At 40.4% G+C, this 24,439-nt stretch overlaps 1 protein-coding gene across 2 annotated transcripts in view; it reads left to right on the plus strand.

Moving 5' to 3' along the window:
* Positions 1-24,439, plus strand: part of ITPR2 (inositol 1,4,5-trisphosphate receptor type 2) — a 593,100-nt gene that overhangs the window by 197,972 nt on the left and 370,689 nt on the right. For both annotated transcript variants that reach the window (XM_070788589.1, XM_070788588.1), the window contains exons 20-21: positions 171-315; positions 2,121-2,271. In XM_070788589.1, coding sequence (XP_070644690.1) covers positions 171-315; positions 2,121-2,271 — 296 coding nt within the window. The remainder of the gene's footprint in view (positions 1-170; positions 316-2,120; positions 2,272-24,439) is intronic.

Raw genomic sequence — 24,439 nt, forward strand, 5'->3', positions numbered from 1 at the left:
TTCAGAATTTTCTACAGTTTATTGTGATCCACACAGTCAGAGGACACAGCATCTAGAAAGGTTGATTAATTTAACCAAACTTAGAAATCAGGAGGTTTAAGTATATATATTTTACAATTTAAATGACTACAATCAATTTAACTTCCTTCAAATTCTTTCTGTGTTCCCAGATATGATTCTATAACAGACTCTTCCAGAAATGATATGAAGAGGAAATTTGCACTGACAATGGAATTTGTTGAAGAATACTTGAAAGAAGTTGTAAATCAGCCTTTTCCTTTTGGAGATAAAGAAAAAAACAAACTGACATTTGAGGTAATTTCTTTTAAACAATCTGTAAAGTTATTCACTTTACACTGTCTAAAATTAGGTACATTGAACATCAAAGATTTTTTTCCCTCTAATACTTAGGATGTTTTGATAATTCGGTAGTTAAATTCCTGAAGGTATGATTTCCTCTGCCATTGACTAAAAGATAGATTTGATACTTTAATTATACCTGATATACAAAATATTTTATTTATAATTATGTTATATACTTTTTTCTTTGATTTTTTGATTTATTTGTGTAAACTTTATTGCATTTAATGGACAGAGAGTTTTGCATATTTATAATATATTTTGCATACATTAAAAAAAAATCTCCATTAAAGTGATGTTTTTAGCCTCATTAAACTAAATTGAAATTATAATATCACTTTGAGTGGATAGTGACAAAACTAGAGAGAAGATGCCATACCTGATACCTGGGGTATTAGGTACCTACTGCTGATGTGTAACAGATCACCCCCAAACCTAGCAGCCCAAAGCAACAAGCATGATTATCTCATGTTCTGTGGATCAGAAATCTGGTGGTTCTGGATCAGGGTCCCTCAGGAGGTGGTAAATCAAGCTGTTGCTGGGGTTACCGTCATCCGGGGTTAGATGATCTGCTTCTACGTTCACTTGTGTGGTTGTACTTCCTTGCTGGCTGTTGTCTGGACACCTCATTCTTCTTGCCATGTGGGCCTTTCCATAGGCTGCCTCAGTGTCCTCACAGCCTGGTGCCTCGCTTCCCCTGGGGTAACTATTTGAAAGAGAGAAAGGGCCCAAGATGGAAGTTGCAGTCTTCTGTAACCTGAGGTTAGAAGTGTCTTGTCATCATTCTGCTGTATTTTGTTGGTGACACCGACTAAGCCCGGGGCAGTGTGGAAGGAGACCCTACGCTGGGGACCATTTTGGAAGCTGGCTGCCATGCCTAGTATATCCTGTAGCATCCAGAAGACCACAAAGTGGCATAAGGAACATGTGTTTGTAGACAAATTTCATGGATAATATTCAGTTGTTAAAGTAATTCATTAATGTGACTGTTTATTCAGTGATGTCCTACTGACTAATAACTTAATATTTAAGCAAGAGGTCAATCATTCTAATGTAAACTTCATTTAACCACCCTGATACATCTAAAATCTGTCTTCTTGCTTCCCGTGTGGACTGTTCACCAGATACCTCATATTCCTGTCACATGGCCTGTGATGGGGTTGATGAACTGGTCTTATTTGGATTTAATTCTAAACTTGATTAAATCAGAGTTCAGTGGTTACTTCTGCAGGTATTAAATTCCTAGGTATTAATGAATTAGAGAGAACTGCTGAAGGATATATTTCCTGTTGATTAGATAGAATTATTTTTAAAATTTTTGAAGTATAGTTGATTTATAATATTATATGAGTTTCAGGTATACAACAGAATGAGTCAATATTTTTGTAGATTATACTCCACTGAAAGTTATTACAAAATAATGGCCATATTCCCCTGTGCTGTAAAGTATATCATTTTTGCTTATGTATTTTATACATAATGGCTTGTACCTCTCAGTTTCCTATACCTATATTGCTCCTCTGCCCACTGGTAAGCACTAGTTTGTTCTCCATATTTAGGAGGGGTTCTTTAAAATCTACCTTTCTATTAAATCAGACCAGCTGAAATTAAAAAAAAAAAAAAAGAATTAGACATAAAAAAAAGAAAAAGACATAATTAGACATGTCTGCACAAATTTAGATAATAAAAATTCAGTGCTTATTTTTGTTCCTAATGTTTTTCTTTTCTTTTCTACCCTTTTTCTTCTTTTTCTAAATTAGGTGGTTCACTTGGCTCGGAATCTTATATACTTTGGATTTTACAGTTTCAGTGAATTGTTACGGCTAACAAGGACTCTTCTGGCTATCTTAGATATTGTCCAGGCCCCCATGTCATCGTATTTTGAAAGATTAAGCAAATTTCAAGATGGAGGTAAGAACTTTGGAGAACAGTTATAAGGTTTTGGTATTACTTTGAGGTGAGATAAAGAACAAATCTGTTGAGAGTGGTTGTGAACATGTACCTGGTAATATATATGTGCAAGTGGACCTTCATCCTGATAGGACTGAATGCCAAGAGGCTAGAAGTGCTAACATGCTTCTCTTTTTAATGAAAAACTTTAAAAGACAACTTCATAAGATCAAGGAATTCCATCATGCTATGGTCAGTTCACGAGTGAAAATATTACGTGTTAAAAAATAAACACTTGTGGCTTCACTGGTGGTCCAGAGGCTAAGACTCCATATTCCCAGTGCAAGGGGCCCAGATTTGATCCCTGGTAGGGGAACTAGCACCCCACTCCAGTACTCTTGCCTGGAAAATCCCATGGACAGAGGAGCCTGGTGGGCTGCAGTCCATGGGGTCGCTAAAAGTCAGACACGACTGAGCGACTTGACTTTCACTTTTCACTGTCATGCATTGGAGAAGGAAATGGCAACCCACTCCAGTGTTCTTGCCTGGAGAATCCCAGGGACGGCGGAGCCTGCTGGGCTGCCATCTATGGGGTCGCACAGAGTTGGATACGACTGAAGCGACTTAGCAGCAGCAGCAGCAGCAGCAGGGAACTAGATCCTGTATGCTGCAACTAAGAGTTCGCATGCCACAGCTGGAGGAACCCTATACTGCAACAAAGACCGAAGATGTCGAGAGCTGCAACTAAGAGCCGGTGCAGCCAAACTGAAAAAAAAAAATTAATATTTGAGATCATCCTGGTGTGTGTCATGTGCTGGCTACCCTTCATAGCAGGGCAATAGAAAAATGCAGAGAATGGGTACATGCAGGGTCACGCCAAAGAGGCAATGGGTGCAAAGCCATTACAGAGGCAGTACAGTACAGTGGGCAAGAGAGCATGTGCTTTTGAGTCAGAGTGCCTATGTACCAGAGAAGGCAGTGGCACCCCACTCCAGTACTCTTGCCTGGAAAATCCCATGGATGGAGGAGCCTGGTAGGCTGCAGTCCATGGGGTCGAGAAGAGTTGGATACGACTGAGTGACCTGACTTTCACTTTTCACTTCCATGCATTGGAGAAGGAAATGGCAACCCACTCCAGTGTTCTTGCCTGGAGAATCCCAGGGATGGGGGAGCCTGGTGGGCTGCCGTCTATGGGGTCGCACAGAGTCGGACACGACTGAAGCAACCTGGCGGCAGCAGCAGCAGCAGCAGCAGCATATGTTCCAATTCTGGATTGACCACTTTTTATTAATTTAGGCAAGGTACTTCTCCTCTCTAAGAGTTTCTTTTCTATTTGAGATATGGTGATAAGGTCAGTTTTCATTCCAATCCCAAAGAAAGGCAGTGCCAAAGAATGCTCAAACTACCCCACAATTGCACTCATCTCACACACTAGTAAAGTAACGCTTAAAATTCTCCAAGCCAGGCTTCAGCAATACGTGAACTGTGAACTTCCAGATGTTCAAGCTGGTTTTAGAAAAGGCAGAGGAACCAGAGATCAAATTGCCAACATCCGCTGGACCATCAAAAAAGCAAAAGAGTTCCAGAAAAACATCTATTTCTGCTTAATTGACTATGCCAAAGCCTTTGACTGTGTGGATAATGATAAACTGTGGAAAATTCTGAAAGAGATGGGCATACCAGACCACCTGACTTGCCTCTTGAGAAATTTGTATGCAGGTCAGGAAGCAACAGTTAGAACTGGACATGGAACAACAGACTGGTTCCAAATAAGAAAAGGTGTACATCAAGGCTGTATATTGTCACCCTGCTTATTTAATTTATATGCAGAGTACATCATGAGAAATGCTGGGCTGGAAGAAGCACAAGCTGGAATCAAGATTGCCGGGAGAAATATCAATAACCTCAGATATGCAGATGACACCACCCTTATGGCAGAAAGTGAAGAGGAACTAAAGAGCCTCTTGATGAAGGTGAAAAAGGAGAGTGAAAAAGATGGCTTAAAACTCAACATTCAGAAAATGAAGATCATGGCATCTGGTCCCATCACTTCATGGGAAATAGATGGGGAAACAGTGGAAACAGTGTCAGACTTTATTTTTCTGGGCTCCAAAATCACTACAGATGGTGACTGCAGCCATGAAATTAAAAGACGCTTACTCCTTTGAAGGAAAGTTATGACCAAACTAGACAGCATATTGAAAAGCAGAGACATTACTTTGCCAACAAAGGTCCATCTAGTCAAGGCTATGGTTTTTCCAGTGGTCATGTATGGATGTGATAGTTGGATTATAAAGAGAGCTGAGCTCAGAAGAATTGATGCTTTTGAACTGTGGTGTTGGAGAAGACTCTTGTGAGTCCCTTGGACTTCAAGGAGATCCAACCAGTCCATCCTAAAGGCAATCAGTCCTGAATTATTCATTGGAAGGACTGATGCTGAAGCTAAAACTCCATTACTTTGGCCAAAATGCAAAGAGCTGACTCATTTGAAAGGACCCTGATGCTGGGAAAGATTGAGGGCAAGATGAGAAGGGGAAGACAGAGGATGAGATGGTTGGATGGCATCACTGACTCCGTGGACATGTGTTTGGGTGAACTCCGGGAGTTGGAGATGGACAGGGAGGCCTGGCGTGCTGCGGTTCATGGGGTTGCAAAGAGTCAGACATGACTGAGTGATTGAACTGAACTGAACTGAATGATAGAAACCTCATGGTTTCCTTGTGAGAATTAAGTGAATGTATACAACATATTGAAAGCACTTATAACAGTGCATGCCTCATAATTCGATAGTTTGTTTCAGATGGTGATTGTCTTCAGGTTGGATGCCCTGAAAATAGCCTGTGGTATAGAATTGTTTGCAGAATGTATATTGAAGAGTGCATTTGGATAAATTACCTGTAAGGAAGTGGGGAAGGTAGGATTGGCATTTAGGATATACACCTGTAAGGAAGTGGAGAAGCCGAGCCACAGTGTGGTTACAATTGAGGTCTTTGCCAATCCTACAGGGATCTCTGGAGCTGCGATGGTCCCTCACAGTGGTCACAAATTAAGGCAGAGAGCCTAGGCTTTTGTCCTCATATTAGCCAGCACTGATTGCTGGCTTCATCATAGAGAGGATGCGCAGCCTTCAATAAGGCAGTTCCTTTTGGACGGTGGTCTCTCTTAGTGAGAAGCATGGGTACGAGAAGGCAGCAGCCATGACTGGCCAGCAACTGAGGAAATAGATACCTCAGCTCTGAATAGGTGATGAGTGTGAGGCACAATGTATCCACTACAGTATCCACTAAGGATTAAACAGTGAAGCCAGAAATCTGACTTCAAATATAGAGAAGAAATATCTGACAGAGAATAATAAAGTAGCTGAAGTAATTAATTGCTGCAGCTTAAACCTCAGTTCCTTCTACATCTGCCAAAAATGTGTACATGTCAATAAGAAGCAAATGAAACTTTATATATCCCTCAGCCTCAGCCGAACTAGAAGACACAGGACAGTACGAAGTTATTGTAAGTAGAAAAATGACGTCAGTTTTTAGTGGCGGTGCCTCATTATTCCCACTGAGAGCTTATGTGGATAGTTAGGGGGTTCTATCCCTAGGGAAAAACCATGTCAAAGAGACTGTGTAAAAATCATCTATAGAAGGAATTCCCTGGCGGTTCTGGTGGTTACAACTCTACACCTTCCACTGTGGTGGGGAGGGAGGGTACTGATCCCTGGTCAGAGAACTAAGATCCTGAAAGCCGTGCGGTGCACCACACCCCCCGCCCCAAACTCCCCCCAAAAAGGAAATCACCCTTAGAAAGAGAAGGTCTAGCCTAAGGATGAAAAATGCTGAAAGAGAATCCAGAATCCAGATAGATAAGAACTCTGAATAAAGAGGAAGGAACTTGAAAGGACACAGGGAGCAGTTGTGGAAAACTAGAGGTGAACAGGTTAAAAGTAAGACAGAGGCGCCCTTTGGACTCTTGTTGGTGAAAGGGAAAAGAAACAAGGTGGGGAAATCTGGAATACCATAACATAAAATAAAATGGAAGAAAACTGTTTCTCTCCAGCCTCCCAACAAAGGCCAACCTTTAAAGAAACTGCATTACATGACTCGGACAGGAGAGGGTGCCCTTGAGCTAAAGATCATGTAAATCAGCCCACGTCACCTTGTCCATGAAATGCAGCTGCTAAGTCAGAGATGTAGTCAATTGTCATCTGTATGAAAGGACTATAAGATCAAAACAGAATGGAGAATCAAAACATTTCAGTTGATGGAAATTTCTCTCTGAACATCAACTGTGAAAGAGAAGAGAATTCCAACACGATACTTTCAACTGAGTTAAATACCTTCAAATATGAAAACATAAACATATGATAAACACCTTGAATCATAAATCCAAGAACTAAGGTTCAGATCAGATCAGATCAGATCAGTTGCTCAGTCGTGTCTGACTCTTTGTGACCCCATGAATTGCAGCACACCAGGCCTCCCTGTCCATCACCAACTCCCAGAGTTCACTCAGACTCATGTCCATCGAGTCAGTGATGCCATCCAGCCATCTCATCCTCTGTCGTCCCCTTCTCCTCCTGCCCCCAATCCCTCCCAGCATCAGAGTTTTTTCTAATGAGTCAACTCTTCCCATGAGGTGGCCAAAGTACTGGAGTTTCAGCTTTAGCATCATTCCTTTGGGGAAACAGTGGAAACAGTGTCAGACTTTATTTTTCTGGGCTCCAAAATCACTGCAGATGGTGATTGCAGCCATGAAATTAAAAGACGCTTACTCCTTGGAAGGAAAGTTATGACCAACCTAGATAGCATATTCAAAAGCAGAGACATTACTTTGCCAACAAAGGTCCGTCTAGTCAAGGCTATGGTTTTTCCTGTGGTCATGTATGGATGTGAGAGTTGGACTGTGAAGAAGGCTGAACACTGTAGAATTGATGCTTTTGAACTGTGGTGTTGGAGAAGACTCTTGAGAGTCCCTTGGACTGCAAGGAGATCCAACCAGTCCATTCTGAAGGAGATCAGCCCTGGGATTTCTTTGGAAGGAATGATGCTAAAGCTGAAACTCCAGTACTTTGGCCACCTCATGCGAAGAGTTGACTCATTGGAAAAGACTGTGATGCTGGGAGAGATTGGGGGCAGGAGGAGAAGGGGACGACAGAGGATGAGATGGCTGGATGGCATCACTGACTCGATGGACGTGAGTCTGAGTGAACTCCGGGAGTTGGTGATGGACAGGGAGGCCTGGCGTGCTGAGATTCATGGGGTTGCAAAGAGTCGGACACGACTGAGCGACTGATTTGATCTGAATGAACTTAGGGTGTAGTCATGGTAAGAAATAGGAATGTGAGAATCAGTGCACAAGAGACATTCAGAATAGCAGACTGAATATAATCACCTAAGGAGTGACTGTTGATTGGGAAGAAATGATGTCCAAAGATTGAATCATGGATGTGCCAACATTGAATAATGAGATAGCAGAGAAGCCAGCAAAAGAGACTGGGACAGAGTGCCAGCAAGTAAAGAGGAAGACCAGGAGACTACAATGTCTTAGAAGCCAAATAAAAAGTAATTTTAATTGTTTGTTGGCTTATATAATGTACTTCCTAGATAGCACCTGTTCATTGTGTAGTTTATGTGCTGAGTGGTTTTATGGGATTACCTTTCATGTAATGTGACTTGGGCTTAACCTTGTGTTATTCCATTAATGAAATATGAAACACCATAATTCTATTATAGTATAAAAAAGTAATTCATGATAGTTTTTATCAGCCAATTATAGTTTTCTAAGAAACTTTTTGTTGTGTTAGTAAGAAATACCTATATGTGTTCTACATGAACTGAGATTCAGAGGTCTTCCTTTTGAGACTCATGTGGTGTGTAGAATGGTGTCTCTTCATTAGGGAAACACATTTTCTTAATTTGTGGTAAGGGTTTGTGCATTTTGCCTAGATTTTTGAAATCTGAAACAATGTGTTTATCCCCCTATTTAGTAGTTAAGTATTCTAGAAATGTTATTCTAGTTCTTGGTGTATTAAAATTAATTTGCATTAAGGATGATAGTTTGATTTCTTCTCTTGATATTTGCAAATCAGAAGGTAAATTATTTCTTTTATGCATTCCTATTATTGGATACGTAATGTAAGCTGTAGGAAAATATAGTTTGTTGTTAAGCTTCTTTTGATAATAGTGACAATTTTACTTACTACACACAATACCTCTGAGAGAATTTATTATGATTAGCTTTCTTCATTTCTCTCAACTCAAAAAGTCCTTCTCAGGGAATTATTTTTGCTTTTAGTAACATTAACTGTTTATTTAATATCATTATCTTGCATACATATGGAAGGACAATGCTTTCATAGTGTGATGTGCTCAGTCACTTCAGTTGTGTCTGACTCTCTGCGACCTCATGGACTGTAGCCCATCAGGTTCCTCTGTCCATGGGATTTAATGAGCAAGAATACTGGAGTGTGTTGTCATTTCCTCCTCTAGGGGATCTTCCTGACTCAGGGATTGAACCCACGTCTCCTAGTTCTCCTGCATTGGCAGATGAGTTCTTTACCACTAGCAACACCTAGTTTAGATCTCTTTGGAGCTTATCTATATTTGTAAGACAAAAAAAGATACTAAACTTTTGTCAGTATTGCCTTGAGATACATTTGAAAAAGTGCATATGTGGCTTTCACTTACAGTACGTGAAATAAGAAAGAATGTACCTCACAGGGATACATCATTTGCTCATAAATGTTGCCAATATGCAAATATAATGGAATTGTGCCTGGAGTCCACAGTTTTGTAAAAGAAAATTTTTTTAAAGTACCAATATAGGAAAGCATAATCAGGGAGATTAATTAACTTGCCTAAGATTCATTAGTAAATTAGTAGCATTGCTAAGAATTAAAGTGCAAGATATTAGTCTTCTTATCCTTTGCAATGCTCCATTATTTATTAGTCTAATGAGCTAATACTTTAGAAAAATTCTTATTGAGGTTAGAATTGTGTTCCATAATTTTTTTAAAGTTAGCATTTCTGTAGGGACTCAGTCTTAAGTTAAGTAAACAAAATAGAGATTAAAGGTAATTTTTAAAATAAAAATAAAATCAGGACAAAGCAACATCGTGTGCTTCTAGGTGTGATGTCCTGAGAAGGGCACAGCATTTCCTATTTCAAATTTCTGATAAACATTCATCATCTCCATCTGATCATGAAGAAATATGAGGCAGATACAAATGGTGGGGTATTTTATAGAATAACTGGCTTGAATATTTCAAAAATGGCAGTGTTACAAAAGATGAAGGTTGAAAAACTTTCAGAATAAAAGAGATTAAAGAAATATGACAACTAAATAGAATATGTGGTATTGCATCAAGATAATTATTATCTACAGAAGACATTATTGACACAGTCGGTAAAATTTGAATATGGATTGTATATTAGGTTGTAGTGTTCTATCAGATTTTCTCATTTTTCTAATTATACTGTACTGTGGTTATGTAAGAGAATGTAGTTGTTTTTAGCAAATAGCTGAAGAATTGAGAGTTTAAAAGGTTATGATGTCTGGAACTAACTCTCAAATAGTGCAGGAAAGATTGTGTGTGTGTGTTTGTGTGTGTGAGAGAGAGAGAGAAGAACGAAAGAGAGGATGCAAATGTGGCAGAATTTGTGAATCTGATAAATTTGATCAGAGGGTATTATGGGAGTTCTTTGTACTATTCTTGCAACTCTTTTCATAAATTTGAGAGTATTTCAAAACAGAGAAGTTAATGACTTAGATAATTAGCCAAGTAGGAAAATGATTTATTATATGTAAGATGACACTTCAAACTTAACAGCATTATCCTGCAGCTTTTCTGGGAGCTGTGTTATTATAGCTGAATTCTATTAGGCTATAAATTCCTTAAAAAGTCTTCTTAGACTCTATAAATTCTTAGCAAAAGAAGCAAGAGAGAACACATTTCTGGAATTTCCAAAGGTGGAGACAGGATTGTCAGGCCTGGGAAAAATTCCTGTGGTACAGAGTGAGACTGAGGTTGATGCCAGAGAGGAAATCCCAGATTACGGGAAGTACCTGGGGAAAAAAAGGGTTGTTATTCTAAAGGAAAAGTCAGGGAGCCATAGAAGTGTTACCACATTACAGTACCCGGTGTAGCATCGGGTACAAGAGGTGTAGCATCCTCTTGTCTCTTTTATATTAGAATGATTTGGATTCTGTTTTCTTATTTTTAATGAAACTATTTTTCATTGGAAATCATTTGCAAAGCAGTTTTTTAAAAGTAGGAGACAATTTTTGTAAGCACGGTGACTAGACAAACCAGCTCTTTCAAGTAAGAGATAACAGATTTCTTTTTTCATAATGTGTCTGGAAAATTCTGTGCAATAGAAATATGTCTTTTTTTTTTTTTTAATCCTTTTGATCTACTTACCACTTAGAAATTCTGCTCCAGCGCAGTTAGGGTTATACATTCAGAGACACGTGTCTCGTGATTGTTTGGCAGGTCAGACCCAGGGGAGCGGAAGAAGAGGCGTGTCGAGAAGGTGAAGGTTTCCGGTTCCGGATTTCCAGTCCTTGCTGGCCTCAGTGGCGCCTGTCTTAAATAGGGTGTGCGCACCGCACTCTTGTGATTTTCTGGGAAATCCTGTAGGCTTAGATGCCAGTGATTAGTGTTTGAGGTGATGGGGTTGGCTGCCTTGTATTACAGACGTTTTCCTCTTCTGGGTCCCTGGTTACAGTTCAGCCCTTCTTATCGCTGGGAGTTGCCTTCTCCCTTGAGCTGGTCGGGGGTCTGAATCTAGCTCCCAGGCTGTGACAACGCACCATCACAGTGGCTTTTAGTTGGCATGCGCAGCAGCTTCGCATTTTGGTGCCCTAGAGGTGGTCCATTCAGAAAATTATGGAGGCATACTCACATGGAGACAGAGGGCTGGCACTTCCCTGCCCTTTCCTGTGGTGAGGAAGAAGACTCTCATCTTCAGAACTATCAACTAGCAACCTTTTAGCCATTATGTACTCACTTAGGAAAAGAAATATTGTTTTCAAACAAATGTATTCTCTCCCAGCAGGCTATGTTGTTCATTCAGTTTGCTTTGCCTAATACCTATCATTTACTCTCAGTGATTTAAAATGCACAGGCACCATTTGGTGTAATTGATCTTTTGGGTCGAAGGATGATGTCAAACAGTGCTCTTCTTTGCCATGTCCAGAAGTTGAAAGCAAATCCTTAGACAGGCTGATAAACTGGGTATTTTCAGTATGCTTGTGAAAGTACAGTTCGTTTAAAAAATTATTCATCTCTCTTTCTGCTTGCTGAAGGATATACAGTCCAAAGATTGGTACTGCCACAGGCATGCCTGCTTTTAGTGTACTTAGCTTTACTGAGCTTTACAGGTAGTGCGTTTCTTTATAAATCGAAGGTTTGTGGCAACCTGGAGTCCAGCAAGTGCTGGAGCCATTTGCCCCACAGCAGTTGTCACTTTGACTCTCTATGTCACATTTTGATAATTCTCCCAATACTTCAAAATTTTAAAATTATTGGTATTTTTGTTGTGATGATCTGTGATCTTTGATGCTCTCTTGTAATTGTTTTGAGCCACTACTAGCTGTACCCATGTAAGCTGGCCAACTTAATCAATAAATGTTGTGTGTTCTAACTGCTCCACCAACTTGCCATTCCCCATCTCTCTTCCCCTCCGTGGGCCCTCCTTTTCCCCTGAGACACATAAATATTGAAATTAGGCCAAATTAACCATAAAGTGGCCTTTATGTGTTCAAGTGAATGTAGGAGTTGCACATCTCTCACTTTAAATCAAAAGCTAGAAATGATTGCACTCAGTGAGGAAGTCATGTTGAAAAGCCGAGACAGACTGAAAACTAGACCTCTTGCACCAGTTATTCAAGTTGCAAATGTAAAGGGAAAGTTCTTGAAGGAAATTAAAAGTGTTAACTTCGGTGAACACCTGAATGGTAAGCCTTATTGCTGATATGGAGAAAGTTGTGTAATGGTCTGGTTAGAAGATCAGACCAGCCATAATATTTCTTTAAGCCAAATCCTAATCCAGAGCAAAGCCCTAACTCTCTCCAATTCTCTGGAGGCTGAAAGAGGTGAGGAACGTGCAAAAGAAAAGTTTAAAGCTAGACAACTCTGGTTCATAATGAGGTTTAAGGGAAGAGGCTGTCTGTATAACATAAAGTACAAGATGAAGCAGCAGATGCTAATGTAGAAGCTGCAGCAAGTTATCCAGAAGATCTAGCTCAGATAACTCATCAAAGTGGCTACGCTGACCAACAGATTTTCAGTGTAGGTAAAACAGCCATCTGTTGGGAGATGTTATCTTCGACTTTCATACTGGAGAGGAAAAGTCAATGCCTGTCTTCAGAGCTTCAAAGGACAGGCTGACTCTCTTGTTGGGGGCTAATGCAGCTAGTGACTTTAAGTTGAAACCAGTGCTTTCTTACCATTCTGAAAATCCTAGAATCCTTCTGAATTTTGTGGTCTCTACTTTGCTTGTACTCTATAAATGCAGTAAAAAGGCCTGGATGATAGCACATCTGTTTACACCATGGTTTACTGAATATTTTAAGCCCATTGCTGTTCAGAATAAAAAAAATTTCTTCCAAAATATTACAGCTCATTGACAGTGCACCTTGTCACACAAGAGGTGTGATTGGGATGTACAACCAGATTAATGTTGTTTTCATGCTGCTAACACAACATCCATTCTGCAGCCCATGGATCAGGGAATAATTTTGACTTTCAAGTCTTATTATTTAAGAAATACATTTTATAAGACTATAGCTGCCTTAGATAGTGATTCTCCTGATGAATCTTGGCAAAGTAAAATGAAAATCTTCTGGAAAGACTTCTCATTCTAGATTTCGTTAAGAACATTTGTGATTCATGAGAAGAGGTCAAAAAACAGGAGTTTGGAAGACGTTGATTCCAGCCCTCAGAAATGACTTTTAGGGGTTCAGAACTTCAGTGGAGAAAGTCACTGCAGATGTGGTATAAGTAACAAGAGAACTGGAAATGGAAATGGCATCTGAGGATGTCACCAAATTGCTATAATCTCACGTTAAAATTTGAACAATGGAGGAGGTGTTTGTTACGAGCAAAGAAAGTGGTTTCCTGAGATGGAATCCACCTCTGGTGGAGATGCTCTGAAGACTGTTGGCATGACAACAGAAGATTTAGAGTCTTACATGAACTGAGTTGGTAAAGCAGTGGCAGGTGTGAGGACTGAACCCAAGTTTGAAAGAAGTTCTACTGTGGTTAAAACGCTGTCTAACAACTACAGAGAAATTGTTCATGAAAAGAAGTCAACTGATGCAGCAAACTTTGTTGTCTTATTTTAAGACATTGCCACAGCCACCCCAACCTTTAGCAATTCTGATCACTCAGCAGCCATCATCTCATTGTGACAAGACTCCACCAGTACAAACATTACAACACCTGAAGGCTCAGGTGACAGCAGTTTTTAGCAATTAACTGTTTTTAAATGAAGCTATGCATGTTGTGTTTTTAGACGTAGTGCTGCTGTACACTGAATAGACTAAACCATGGTGGAAACATAACTTTTACATGCAGTAGGAAACCAAAGAAATTTCCTGTGACTCACTTTTAGTACACTGTGTGATTTATGGTGGAGGTCTGGAATGGAACCTGCAACATCTCTGAGGTCTGCCTGTACTGATGTGATTAAGATCACTGATTACAGGTGGTTCTACTCGAGAGTCATTTAAATAGTTGGGGCAAATGTGAATCCTACTTACACATTCTTTTAAGAGCAACATAGCATGTTAACTCGGAAAATTCTGTAATCTGTTCAAATAGAACTTCACACAGTCTGGAAATGGTTTAGGTCTAATTTATTGTTTGGTTATCCTGTTAATATCCTTTAATTTGTCTGTTTGTTGTTTGACTGGAAATAGGATTCAAATTTAAACCTCCAAAATGAGCAATAAAGTCTAACCACTGAGTAAACGCTGGGCCCATGCGGGTATCCAGGCCACCACTGTCGTTTCTTTCACAGTTGTCTTCCTGTCCTTGAACTAATCATAGTGGGAGAGGGAGAGGGTGGGATGATTTGGGAGAATGACATTGAAACATGTATAATATCATATATGAAACGAATTGCCAGTCCAGGTTCGATGCATGATACAGGATGCTTGGGGCTGGTGCACTGAGACGATCCAGAGGGATGGTACGGGGAAGGAGGAGGGAGGGGGGTTCAGGATGGGGAACACGTGTATACCTGTGGCGGATTCATGTTGATGTATGGCAAAACCAATACAATATTGTAAAGTAATTAACCTCCAATTAAAATAAATAAATTTATATTAAAAAAAAAAGACAATAGATAGAAAACTACCAAAAGACCAAATGAGAGCTGAATAGTTTCTTTTTTTCTTTTAAACCTCCTATCGTTTTGCTTTTTCACAACTCCACATTCTTGGGAGTTCCCATAATCAAACCCTGACATGTGGGCCTGTTCCCAGTCAGTAATCTCTTTTGGGGGCATATATGTTATAATATTGAAAAGAGTAAATCACACCCACCCCCAAATCAATGAAGAATTCCATTTTCTTTGAGGATTTCCTTTCCTTTGAGGTTTCAGGGTTGGAGCAGAAGTGCCTTTGGTCTTAGGGAAATAGGATACAGATAACCACAGCAGCCTGGAATGATCCTCTTTCTCTAAAAGGATCCCAGCCGTACTCAGTGTAGCCCTGTGGGCCCAGCCCAGGGCAGGGAAGGGGGAGGGAGGGGAGGGAGAACGACCTTGGAGACTCAAGTGTCTAGTAGCAGTTTCCTTGCTCCAGGAGATTGGGGGCGGAGAGTAAGAGTATGCTACCTTCCCATCTGGTGGCAAAGAACCAGCTGCTTCTTCAATTTAACTTTTTTTTTTCCCTTGCCTTGGCTGGGACTTCACGTGATCCACCTTGAAATGCTTTTCCTGGCAGCCTCGTTGCTTTTTAAAAGGAGAAGGGAAATTGAGATGGGAGGTGGAGCAGAAACATTTTTTAATAGTGTTCTAAGGGTGGGAAAGGAAGAAAATATTTGCAGCAAAAAATGATCTTCCAGAAAATAGTTTCTTCCTTTATAAAACCAGGAGGTTAGTCCAAATGTGATTTTTGCGGTCTGTTCCAGTTCAAAACCGGGGCTCTTCGAAGATTAGTGTGTAATTCTCATTCCCTCACTGAATGCTGTTCTTCTTAATGTGTGTTGCAAAACACTCCTTTTAGCAAATATCCGTGAAGCATGTCTCCTGGTTAAGAGCTGTGATTGCTCTTTGTAAAGACATCAGCTACAATGCTTTGAAACCAGGGGCTTTAGTTCACTTAAAGTATGGATTGTGTCACCAAAAAAGCAAGCAAGGGGACTTCCCCAGTGGTCCAATGGTTAAGATTCTGAACTTCCTCTGCAGAAGCTTGGGTGTGATCTGGGTTGATCCTTGGTCAGGGAACTACCATCTCACATGCTGTGTAGTGCAGCCAAAAAAAAAAAAAAAACCAAGCAGGCAAGTAAGTTAGTAAGAAGGTATGACTGGGTGCAAAGTGGGACTCCGAGGAGGTGTGTGTGTGGAGATGAAGGATGATACAGAACAGAAATGAGGCTTAGTTCCATGACCATAACCAACGAGCAGGTAGTGAAGGTCCTTTTTAGGTCTTGTTCTAGTGTCCCTTCAGCTTCTGTTAATGTTTCATTGGACTAAGCTCCTTCCAGTTCTGTATAAAGGACATACGTTCACAGTGGAGCTCACAGTGCTCAGAAGTGTCAGGCAGATTGACTTGCTGGATTACCCATCATCATTTGAGCATCCGTTTCATGGACTTCTGGACTTAATTTTTCCAACCACCATTCTGCCTCTTAAGATGCTGCTTTCAGTTGGTCCTGCCTCATCTCAGCTTCAAGCCTGTCCCTTGCCCTTAGATCTGTCTCATCCTCTCCAGGTCTCCTTGTTCACACCTGGCTGCTCCCCATTTGCTTCTCCCTTCTATCTACGGCCTTCTCTCCATCCACATTGTAGGCTTATGGTAAAGGGAGCTGGAGCCTTGAAGAGGAAGCAAGGGCACATATGTAATCTTGTCCACAGTGATAAGTGTGTCTTGTCCTTTGTGTTGCACACTGTGTCAGATGAGTGTGTTCTCATCATGCCTTGAGACTCTTCCATTGACAGCAACTTCCCTTGAGACAGAACAGGTTGTGTTCCCCAGGGAGCAGAGATTAGCTCTTAGGAGGTATATTAGGGGGAGCTCTTAGGACAGCACCAGTGGAATGGAAGGGCATGGTAGAATGGAAGCAGGACTGGGCCAAGGAAGAAACTGGATTGTGATGCAGTCTTAGGGGGAGCCTCAGGAGTGTCTGAAATTGGATGTCCTTTCAGAGTTGTCTCTCACTGGATGAGGGGGCTGAGTTTTTATGCCCCTCTGGGCGACTCTGGAATGGCATGGGCGCTTGCTTGACGCAGCTCTCTTCAGATCAGTCAGTCCCCATAGGGCTGACTTTTGAGGACTGTCCCCCAGGTGGCACTGCCAGCAGCTGAGACAGTAGTCCTTCATTCCTGAAGGTGAATTCTGGGCAGGACCATCACAGCATCCACCATAGATATTTTCTAGAAAAGTACCATGATTGGAAAAAATTTAGGTCAAGATTAAGCTCTCACAGGAAATACAGAATAGGAGGAACCATAAAAGTGATTCGTATCTTACAGAAGATAGAGATTTAGGAACTCCAAAACAACATTAAAACATTTAAATGCACAGCAAAGTTCTAGACATGAAAGAAATTTCTAGATGCTACCTGCTTTCAAATGCCCCAGAATCACAGGCAAGAAAAACCTACTCTAGGCAGCAAGTCTGTTATGAAATCCTTTTCTTCAGATATGAAGGAAGTTTTCTGTGACATTCTGGTCTCATGAGTCTGGTTCTTCTATCAGCTTTGTGCTATACTGACTGCACTGCTAAATCCTTTCTGACTTGATGTATACTTGATGTATACTTGATGTCTTTTACACTTTTATACATGTATTTTTTTTCTCCTTTAGCTTTTATAAGTTTTAGAAAAAATGCCTGTAATTGTCAGGCTTTCTCTTAGTTACCAATGGTGCCTGGGAGGACTTGTTTTCCTCCCCTTAAGTGTTAAGGTTTAAGTGTTCTCTATATAAAGAGGGTCTCAGAAACATGATCTACACTAGATCATGTCCCTTTAAAAAGTGGGATGGGTTGGAAGGTGGGAGAGAGTTTAAAGAGGGTGGGGACATATGTATATCTGTGGCTGATTCATGTAGAAATGTGGCAGAAATCAGCACAATATTGTAATTATCCTCCAATTTAAAATTTAAAAATCACACACACACACACATAGTAGACAGAGAATAATTAGGTAATATGTCTCCTTCACACTGAGTTTCCACCATTGGCCAGGCCACACATTTAGCAGGGTATCTATTTATATTTAACACCTAGCACTCATATCAGAGAAGGCGATGGCACCCCACTCCAGTACTCTTGCCTGGAAAATCCCATGGATGGAGAAGCCTGGTAGGCTGCAGTCCATGTGGTTGCGAAAAGACGGACCCGACTGAGCGACTTCACTTTCACTTTTCACTTTTATGCACTGGAGAAGGAAATGGCAGCCCACTCCAGTGTTCTTGCCTGGAGAATCCCAGGGACGGGGGAGCCTGGTGGGCTGCCGTCTATGGGGTCGCACAGAGTCGGACACGACTGAAGCGACTAAGCAGCAGCAGCGCTCATATAGTTCCTGCATATTTTTATCTGCAGTCCTTGTCATAATCCAGCTTGTTAGATGTTCTTGTCACATTTTGCCCAGGAAATAGGCTCTTTCAGAGGTTAAGTACTTACCCTGAGACCACACAACTTATAGCTTGCTGAGCCAAATTTTGAATTCAGGTTTCTGTCTCTTTTTCTCTAGTTCTTCACAAAACCTGACAGCCTTGCCAGTGATGTGCTTTCTGCTGCTCCACTACTTTCTGTGCTGATGACTTCTTCATCTGCAGGGATCCTGCTTTCTACCTTTTCCCAATTTCCCGAGAAAGTTTAGTACAGAACAGTAGGTGTTTATTAAGGAGTTTTGATATAACTTAAGGTGATTTCACAGGTCAGATCCAAAAAAATTTTTAAGCCAAATATCTCGCCTTCATGAACCATTGCTGGACTTGTCTCAGAAACAAAGTTTCAGTCACAAGTCTTAAAACTTTTACCAGCTTAAATATCTTGAAGTTGGATGTTTCTCTTCACTCCCTGCTGGTCTCTTTGTCTCTGTTTTTGGCTGTTTCTCCACATTCCTACATAAGGATCCTTCTGAGTGACTCGTTCTTGTAATCTCTAGAGAGTAACCACACAGTACCTTAAGTTGATGCCTGCAGGTCTTTATCTGCGTTAGATCTCTCTAGGTCTGTCTCTTGCTGATTCCCAGTAATATGAAACAATTTTATCCTTCAGGATCAAATACTACTGTATTTCATGTACACTTTTATAACTCACTTATCTCTAGGATGAATGTATGTGACATGCTTTATAAAGATATGCATGCATTTGAAGGACAAAAATATTGAGACCCTAATATTCCAAGTGTATGCTTTTGCCTTTTTGTTAACGTTGAAATTTTTTTAATGTCTGTTTTTTCTAGTAGACTCACAAAAGACTCCATGACTTTTACAATTACTACCTGGATAATTCAATAATAAAGATTGAAATTTATTGGCTGAGGGAACTAAAGTGGGGAGAAGAACTTTGAAAATACATTCTGTTTCTGGTTCTAGAGTTGGCTTGGACCATGCCTAACATGCTTTTTTATGCATACTTGGCTTTCAGAATTATCCATTGAGTGACATGCATTTGAGGAATGTATGTAAATTATGTGTTTTGTATATTTGAATGATAAAAATATTTTTGAGACCATAACATTTCAGATTTATCATTTTTTCTTTTATTACTCATGAACTTTTAATTTGGCTGCCCAAATTGCCAATGAATGGGAGATACCAAGACAAATGCCAGTTGATATTAAAATGCTTCCTGATATTTTGTTTCTACAATGTTAGCGATTACTTATGCTAAACCTTTTCAGGGATCTCTCATGCACCATCTCTTGTTTTCTTTATTTTCATGATGCTGACCTTTTTTTTTTTTTTTTTTTTTACAATTTTGTTTATTAATTTTTTTGGGGTTGTGTTGGGTCTTTGTTGTGTGGGCTTTTTCTGGCTATAGGCAGTGGGGGCTACTCTCTAGTTGCGATGCATAGTCTTCTTATTGTGGTAGCTTCTTTTGTTGCAGAGCACTGGCTCTAGGGTGAGTGGACTTCAGTAGTTGGGGCATGTGGACTCAGTAGTTTTGACTTCTGGGCTCTAAAGCACAGGCTCAGTAGTTGTGGTGCACAGGCTTAGTTGCTCTGCAGTGTGGGATCTTCCTGGATCAAGGATGGAACCCATGTCTCCTGCACTGGCAGGTGGATTCTTTACCACTGAGCCACCAGGGAAGCCCCCATCTCTTTTTTAAATTGAAAGTATAGTTGATTCATACTGTTTTGTTAGTTTCTGATATACAGCAAAGGAATTAAGTTTTATATATATATATATATATATATATATATATATATATATATGAGCTATTTTAAATCCTGAAAGATGATGCTGTTAAAGTGCTGCACTCAATATGCCAGCAAATTTGGAAAACTCAGCAGTGGCCACAAGACTGGAAACGGTCAGTTTTCATTCCAATCTCAAAGAAAGGCAATGCCAAAGAATGCTCAAACTACCGCACAATTGCACTCATCTCACACACTAGTAAAGTAATGCTCAAAATTCTCCAAGCCAGGCTTCAACAATACATGAACCATGAACATCCAGATGTTCAAGATGGTTTTAGAAAAGGTGGAGGAACCAGAGATAAAATTGCCAACATCTGCTGGATCATCGAAAAAGCAAGAGAGTTCCAGAAAAACATCTATTTCTGCTTTATTGACTATGCCAAAGCCTTTGACTGTGTGGATCACAATAAACTGTGGAAAATTCTGAAAGAGATGGGCATACCAGACCACCTGACCTGCCTCTTGAGAAAGCTGTATGCAGGTCAGGAAGCAACAGTTAGAACTGGACATGGAACAACAGACTGGTTCCAAACAGGAAAAGGAGTACATCAAGGCTGTATATTGTCATCCTGCTTATTTAACTTATATGCAGAGTACATCATGAGAAACGCTGGACTGGAAGAAGCACAAGCTGGAATCAAGATTGCCGGGAGAAATATCAACAATCTCAGATATGCAGATGACACCACCCTTATGGCAGAAAGTGACGAGGAACTAAAAAGCCTCTTGATGAAAGTGAAAGAGGAGAATGAAAAAGTTGGCTTAAAGCTCAACATTCAGAAAATGAAGATCATGGCATCCGTTCCCATCACTTCATGGGAAATAGATGGGGAAACAGTGTCAGACTTTATTTTTCTGGGCTCGAAAATCACTGCAGATGATGACTGCAGCCATGAAATTAAAAGATGCTTACTCCTTGGAAGCAAAGTTATGACCAACCTGGATAGTATATTGAAAAGCAGAGATATTAATTTGCCAACAAAGGTCCATCTAGTCAAGGCTATGGTTTTTCCAGTGGTCACATATGGATGTGAGAGTTGGACTGTGAAGAAAGCTGAGCGCTGAAGAATTGATGCTTTTGAATTGTGGTGTTGGAGAAGACTCTTGAGAGTCCCTTGGACAGCAAGGAGATGCAACCAGTCCATCCTAAAGGAGATCAGTCCTGGGTGTTCATTGGAAAGACTGATGTTAAGGCTGAAACTCCAATATTTTGGCCACCTCATGTGAAGAGTTGACTCATTGGAAAAGACCCTGATGCTGGGAGGGAGGCAGGAGGAAAAGGGGACTACAGAGGATGAGATGGCTGGATGGCATCACTGACTTGATGGACATGAGTCTGGGTGCACTGTGGGAGTTGGTGATGGACAGGAAGGCCTGGCGTGCTGTGATTCATGGGGTCGCAAAGAATCAGATACGACTGAGTGACTGAACTGAATCCCGAACTCTAATTTACCCCTCCTTCCCTGTTTCCTCTTTGGTAACTGTAAGTTTGTTTTCTGTGTCTGCCAGTCTGTTCCTGTTTTGTAAATCGGTTCATTTGTGTCACATTTTAGGTTCCACATATAAGTGATACCATGTGGTATTAGTTGCTCTCTTTCTGACTTAATCTTAGTATAATAATCTCTATGCCTGTCCACATTGCTGCAAATGGCATTGTTTCATTCTATTTTATGGCAGAGTAACATTCCATTGTATGTGTGTACCACATCTTCTCTATCCATTCCTCTGTCAATGGACATTTAGGTTTAGTACACCTTCTTAACAGAATAATATGGTTGAAATATTCCCTTACTAACCGTGTGGGTTAGATTTCAGAAGGATTTAATGGGTATGATGCATGCCTAATTTCCATACTATACTAAGTCATGTATAACTTCCTTATAGTTCTCTCAGTCAGGGGTTGCTCACATAAAGTTATGATATATAAAAATATTTTTTGTTATACTTTGTAAGTTATTTATCTTGGTAGAAGCAGAAGACTGATTCTAGGTTTATCTGTGTTTCTCTGGGATGTGTTGGAAGCAAAGAACTGTCTGTAGTTTTGAGGTTTGGGTTTTGCAAAGGTATCTGCCCCACAATGGATGAAGCACCTTTTAGTGTGGAGTTTATTCTCATTCTTTAAGCTCTAAAGTGACTGAAATCTCTGAAGTTCCCTAGGAGTAATATGAATGATTCCTGGAAGCCAGAAAGAGCTACTGACATGACCAAATTCAGTTAATAAGGCAAAATCAATACTTAGATGACCTCCCAAGTGATGAGAATGACTAAAGAGGACCAGGTTGTCCTTACCTTCTCTCTACTCAGTTATTTCCTCCATCTTAAGTTCTCTTTGAGCCTCAATCTCTGGTCAAGAGCATCCACCGATGACTTACAATGAAGGACCTTATTGGAACATAAATAGAGATGATAGACCATTAGTGCATAAAGAGACTGAATAAATACATTGTATGATCTGTAGATCTTTGTAATACCCATTGCAAATGGTCATCTAGGATCTCTTGGAACACTTGAGTGACCAAGACTTTACTGCTGCAAAAGGCAGCTGTAAACATCAGGTCTCCTTTGTTAGGTTATCCTAAAGATACCTCCCTTCCACTTCCAAAACGCAGCTCTACTTTTGTTCTCTGGAGCCATGTTGAAATCTAGCTTAACTCCCACACATCAGTTTTTTCTGTTTGAAAATGGCCAGCCTGTCACCTTTGTGTCTCCTCCTCACTGTGTCATCACCTGCAGTTCCTTTAACAGTTCCCTTTATGATTCAAATATTTTTGATCACTGCTTGGCAAGGACAGTTATTTTCTCATTTATTCTGAACACTTTACTTTTGTAATACAGTCTAGGTGAAAATAAGTGTTTTGGGTAATGATGACCGAGTATTGATTTCTGCGTGTGCTCTGCTGTGTGCTCAGTTGTTGAGTTTTGTCTGACTCTTTGCGACCCTTTGGACTGTAGCCCACCAGGTTCCTCTGTCCATGGGATTTTTCAGGCAAGAATACTGGAATGGGTGACCATTTCCTTCTGCCAGGGATTTTCCCCACCTAGGGATTGAATCCGCATCTCTGGTGTCTCCTGCCTTGCCGGCAAATTCTTTACCTGCTGAGCCACTGGAACTCAAGTTCTAGTTTGTATTCTGTTTACATCACATTTTCCCCATCATATACTTGAGTTGGTTTTATTTGTATCTAAATGGCAGGGAATTTTATATTTTCATTTTACCTTGTTGGATTTAACCCATTAGTTTTCTTTTCTCTCATTAATGTGGTATATTATATTGATGGATTTGTGAATGTTGAACCATTCTTGTGAATTTGGGATGAAGCCCACTTGTTGGTATAGGGACTCCCGTGGTGGCTTAGTTAGTAAAGAATCTTCCTGCAGTGTAGGAGACCTGGGTTCGATCTCTGGGTCAGGAAGATCCCCTGGAGAAAGGAATGGCAGCGCACTCCAGTATTCTTGCCTGAAGAATTGCATGGACAGAGCAGCCTGGTGAGCTATTGTCCATGGGGTCCCAAAGAGTTCAGATGTGACTGAGCGACTAACAGGTCATGATGTATGATCTTTTCTATGTGCTTTGCATTCAGTTTGCAACTATTTTGTTGAGAATTGTTGCATCTATACTTATCAAAGATATTGGCCTGTAATTTTCTTTTTTGGTGTTGTCCCTGTCTTGTTTTGGTATCAGGGTAATGGTGCCTTCATAGAATGTCTTTGGGAGTATTCCCGCCTCTTCAGTCTTCTGGAAGAGTTTGAGAAGGATCAGTATAAGTTCTTCTTTTTATGTTTGGTAGAATTCACTTGTGGAGTCCTCTGGTGCTGGACTTTTGTTTGTAGGGAGTTTTTTTTTTTTTTCAATTTATTACAGATTCCGTTTCACTTCTAGTGATTGGTCTATTCAAATCATCTGTTTCTTCTTGATTCAGTTTTGGTGTGCTGTATGTTTCTAGAAAGTTGTCCATTTCTTCTAACTTGTCAGATTTGTTGGCACATAATTAACAGTTCATAATATTCTTTTATGGTTCTTTGTGTTTCTGGGATATCAGTTGATTCTCCTTTTTCATTTCTTATTTTGTTTATTTGGGTTGTCTCTCCTTTCTTCTTGGTGAGCCTGGCTAGAGGTTTTGGCTATTTTGTTTAGCCTTTCAAAGAAGCAGTTCTTGGTTTTATTGATTTTAACACCTTAGTTTTCAACCTGTTCACGTAGTTTTGGGATTTGATGCAATCATTTACTATATTAGTTATCTTTCCTTGTTTCATATTATCTTTGCATTTGCAAAATATGCTCTTTCTGGGATTCCCTGGTGGCTCAGTAGTGGAGAATCTGCCTGCCAATACAGAGGTCACGAGTTCGATCCCTAGTCTCTTAATATCCCACATGCTGTGGAGCAGCTAAGCTGGTGCACCAAGTTACTGAGCCTGCGCTCTGCAACAAGAGAAGCCACCACAGTGAGAAGCCCATGCAGCACAACTCGAGAGGAGCCCCCATTTGCTGCAACTAGGGAAAGCCTGTGCCCAGCAACGAAGACCTAAAACAGCCGTAAATAAATAAATACTTTTTAAAAAGCGTGCTCTTTCTGACTTCACCCGTCACTGACAAAA

Source organism: Bos indicus, chromosome 5, assembly GCF_029378745.1.
Source record: "Bos indicus isolate NIAB-ARS_2022 breed Sahiwal x Tharparkar chromosome 5, NIAB-ARS_B.indTharparkar_mat_pri_1.0, whole genome shotgun sequence".
NCBI classification, from domain to species: domain Eukaryota; kingdom Metazoa; phylum Chordata; class Mammalia; order Artiodactyla; family Bovidae; genus Bos; species Bos indicus.